The sequence below is a fragment of the Phalaenopsis equestris genome, unplaced genomic scaffold (genome assembly GCF_001263595.1).
Source record: "Phalaenopsis equestris unplaced genomic scaffold, ASM126359v1 Scaffold210247, whole genome shotgun sequence".
In the NCBI taxonomy this organism is placed as follows: domain Eukaryota; kingdom Viridiplantae; phylum Streptophyta; class Magnoliopsida; order Asparagales; family Orchidaceae; genus Phalaenopsis; species Phalaenopsis equestris.
The window spans coordinates 117,758-121,636 of NW_018229347.1; the positions used below are offsets into that span (position 1 = coordinate 117,758).

Here is a 3,879-nt window from a genome sequence, read left to right on the forward strand (position 1 = left end):
GCATTGCCCTCGCAGAGGAGATATATATCTATCGAGCCAAAACGAGCAGAACAGGAGGAAACAAAAAATTGTTCGTATTTAATTTGTTAATTTAGAGAATGAGCTGAACATAAATTTCTTGATAAAATAAACACGAGCTATTCGCGAACAACAAGCTCTTTTGCAGCCCCTAATCCTAACGTATGTTAAGCCCAATTAAAAAAACAAGCTTCTGGGCGTTCCCGGCTCTTTATAAATGCTCCTCGATCGTGAGGGAAAGCATGCCAAAGTGGGCCCCAACAAGAGCCCCCTCACGTGCTAGCCACTTCTACGAACTAACCCTGCTGCCATTTCAAATCCGAAGATGGGACCCATTGATTTGTGGTGGAAGATTCCGCGGCTTATTATAATAATTAAAAAATTATAAGTGTTGGTCAACTAAAAGAGTTATTTAATTTTATATATATATATATATATATAAATAAATTTCTAAAGAAAAACAACCGTTGACTAACATGGAGAAGCTGCTGAATATTTTTTGTTTTTTTTATTTTTGAAAACCTCCTATTTATGGCTCATTTTGTTTTGGTCGGAGCTCTTCTTATCTATTTACCGTCGACGACTGTGTAAGAAATTATTTTAATTTTTCTTTTTTAGCATCACGAATTTCCATATTTTATATAAATATTTTAAATTTTGTTTAATTTAAATATCACTTGTCACATTTTTTTATAATCACTTTTGAAGAAAAACATCTATATATTTGTCTTTTACACCGTCAAAAAAAAAAAATATTGTATCAGGATTCCGCACGTAGAGTTATGTGCGGAGTCCAATGAAATCACATTATTTGGAGGTGATAGAAAAAAAAATTAGTCTGATAACACAAGTGAATATTTCTCACTTATTATTCCGTATTATTTAGGTGTTATTATATGTTATTTATGTGTTATTGTGTTATGAGAATATTCCCGATGTTATAATAACATATTAACACAATAATAACACTTGAATAGCACATAATAACACATGAATAACACACAATAACATCAGAAAAATATGGGAGGAATATTTTCTTGTGTTACCAGACAGATTTTATTTATTTTTTTTTATGTCACCGCCACGCGTCGTGATTTCATTGGACTCCGCATGTAACTTTACTTGCGACGTCCTTATGTAATATTTTCTCCCGTCAAAATCCCATTTTGTTAAAAAATTCTGCCTACTAAATTTAAGTCACATTGCAAGGATTTATTCCAATTTTAAAGTTCTTATTACTCTTGCAGTTGGTTTGACGAAAATACTTCTAATCTGACTTTAACAGTTAAAAAATTACAAATTAAAGTAGAATTTTGGGCTAAAATATACAAATTAAAGTAGAATTTTGGGCTAAAATATTTTATTCAAAATTCATTTCAACTCAATAACAGTTTGCTCTAGATTCAATTCATTTAATTTAATAATAATAATAATATTTAAGTCATAAAAGCTTTTTTAATTTCATATAATAACATAATTCCAATGTATTAAATTTAATATTTATATTTTATATTTACATTTATAATATTTTAGTGTCACAAATTTATATATTAAAGAGTGTATTCAATTGATAAAAGATGAATAATTATGATATTTTTTTTATGTGATTTTAAGATATTGATAAATATTAAAACTTAGGTTTAGATGTATTAACAAATAAGAAAAATGTGAGACATTTCTAATTGCTTTTGTTCTTTTACCAACCAAAGCAAATTTAATGATAAATATATGCACACCGCTTATTTATGATATTGAATGAAGGACCTGTTCGGGACAGCTTATAAGTGAGATGTCATTTTTAAGCATACTGAGTTACTATTTGAATGACACGTTTTGTCTGTTTATTTAAAAATAGGATTTTACTTTTACACTAAACGTAATCTACGAATCGAACTTCACGAAAGACTCACGGGCCATATTAAAGAATAAGCACAAGCTGCCTAAAAAAACACCAATTTAAGGCGGCCTTATTCCAAAATTAATTTTGAACTTGACTCATAGTTTTAAAACTGGTTGGTAACTTCAGTAGTTACCAGCCTTTAACTCGTTCCGGCGTCTGCTCAGCTAGCCGTTCCTACATCTTCCATTCTTCCTTCTGCTCCATGTCTTCGATCCCCGGTCTCTGTAAACCCGTCAAAGAGAGCCGTGCATTCCAGCACTAATCCATGGGAGGGCGGCGATGCGAGAAAACTTGCTGCAATACAGACAGCTAGATCGATTTTCTCTTCTTCTCTTTGCTCACTTCCTTCTCGCCGTTGCCGGATTCAGAGTTTATAGCTCAGACGATATCAGCTAGGGAAAGGAAGGAAACGAGCCGCACAAAATGGGGAGGCGAGCGGCGGTGCGTAACGAAAGGGTAGCGGATGAGTACGCATTGCCCTCGCAGAGGTTGGTGGAGGCGGCTTTGATGGGGGAGGTGGAGGTGGTGGAGGAATGCCTCGCTTCTGCAAATTTCGGAGCCGCGAGGGAGGTCGTGGTGGATGTAAACTACGTTGGAACTGTGAACTTGAGGGTTAAGTGCGCGGAGGTGGTGCTTGGAGAGGAGAGGGCGGATGAGGTGAGGATCGGGTACGAGGAGTTCAGGACTGACGTCTCTGCGCTATTCTCCGCCGCGCATTGCGGCCATGTCGAAGTTGTGCGGAAGTTGCTGGTGATTCTCTTAGCTTAAACTCAGTCATTCTCGTTTTACAGTTCCGTATTTACCTTCGTGCCTGAACAAAGGTACTCCCACCCCTTTCGAAAGACCATTATTGACATCGCAACAGTAATGATTTGTTTTATTGTGAATAGATTGCTTTTTCTTGATATCAAGTATGGTTCCTTTGCTTCAATTTAAAATTTCGGAAGAATGATTGTCCCTGTCGTTTCTCGTCAATTGTCGGCACTTATATCATAATAGCAATGCTTTAATTTCTATTGATAGGATTGTATCTCGTAATGGATATGAAGAATTAAAAAGGATGTGGTGGCATTTTCTTTCTTGTGTCGTTTTATGAAAATGATAACAGTATAAAACCACATCTTGTTTGATCTTTTTGGTGTAAAATGGACAGTAATTTCAAACGTTTGCAAGCAAATTTAATATTAACTTTATTTTGCAAGCAAAAAGTCAAACATTGTTCTTATGCAAATTCATGAAGCCTAACAAATTTACTGAAGAAGGCTTTATGCTATAGAATGAGCCTAACATTTATTATTATCAATAAATTATAATTTAAATGGAATTCTAACTCCAATCATTAATGAAAAAATATCTATTGTCGCTAGATCTACTACAATTTCAATTTCTCTTCAATTTGATGCTCAATGCTTGTACTACCAAGTTTACTATAAATGATAACGATCAGATTTACTGGGCATTAAACTTTTGGAGAAATACTTAGTATTTGTATTCTTTATTTTCATCTAAAGCTCGCAAATTCAAAGCCCTAAGTTCAGCTATACGTGATAACGACACAAGAAATGCTCATCAACCAACTACATCACCTCCTACACTAAAGAAATCGAACTTCCAAGAAAAGCTTTTACATTACTATTTGAGGGAAGAGTTTTTATATTAGCTCCATGGGAATTGATGCATCACAATTATTTGACCATCTTTTAGTTATGATCAGTATTTTGGATTATTTCTAGGACTTTTAAGTTTAAATTATTTAATATTGAGTATTATCTTTAATCTGAATTTGATGGCCTGATTTTTAGGATTTATATAGATTTAGGGCCTGTTTGGCGCAGCTGCAGATTCTCAGCTTTTCAGCTGCAGCTGCGCTACCCCAGAAAGCAGCTGTAGGGAAGCAGCTGTGGGGAAGTTGACTGTCTGTTTGGTGCAGCTGCGTGAAAAATGTTGTGAGCCAGCTGTTT

At 34.6% G+C, this 3,879-nt stretch overlaps 1 protein-coding gene across 1 annotated transcript in view; it reads left to right on the forward strand.

The window, feature by feature from the left end:
- Positions 1-1,963: 1,963 nt before the first annotated feature.
- The window catches only part of LOC110036730 (ankyrin-3-like), a 26,659-nt gene continuing 24,743 nt past the window's right edge, over positions 1,964-3,879 (forward strand). The window contains exon 1 of the mRNA XM_020741242.1: positions 1,964-2,668. Coding sequence (XP_020596901.1) covers positions 2,342-2,668 — 327 coding nt within the window. The 5' untranslated portion in view covers positions 1,964-2,341. The remainder of the gene's footprint in view (positions 2,669-3,879) is intronic.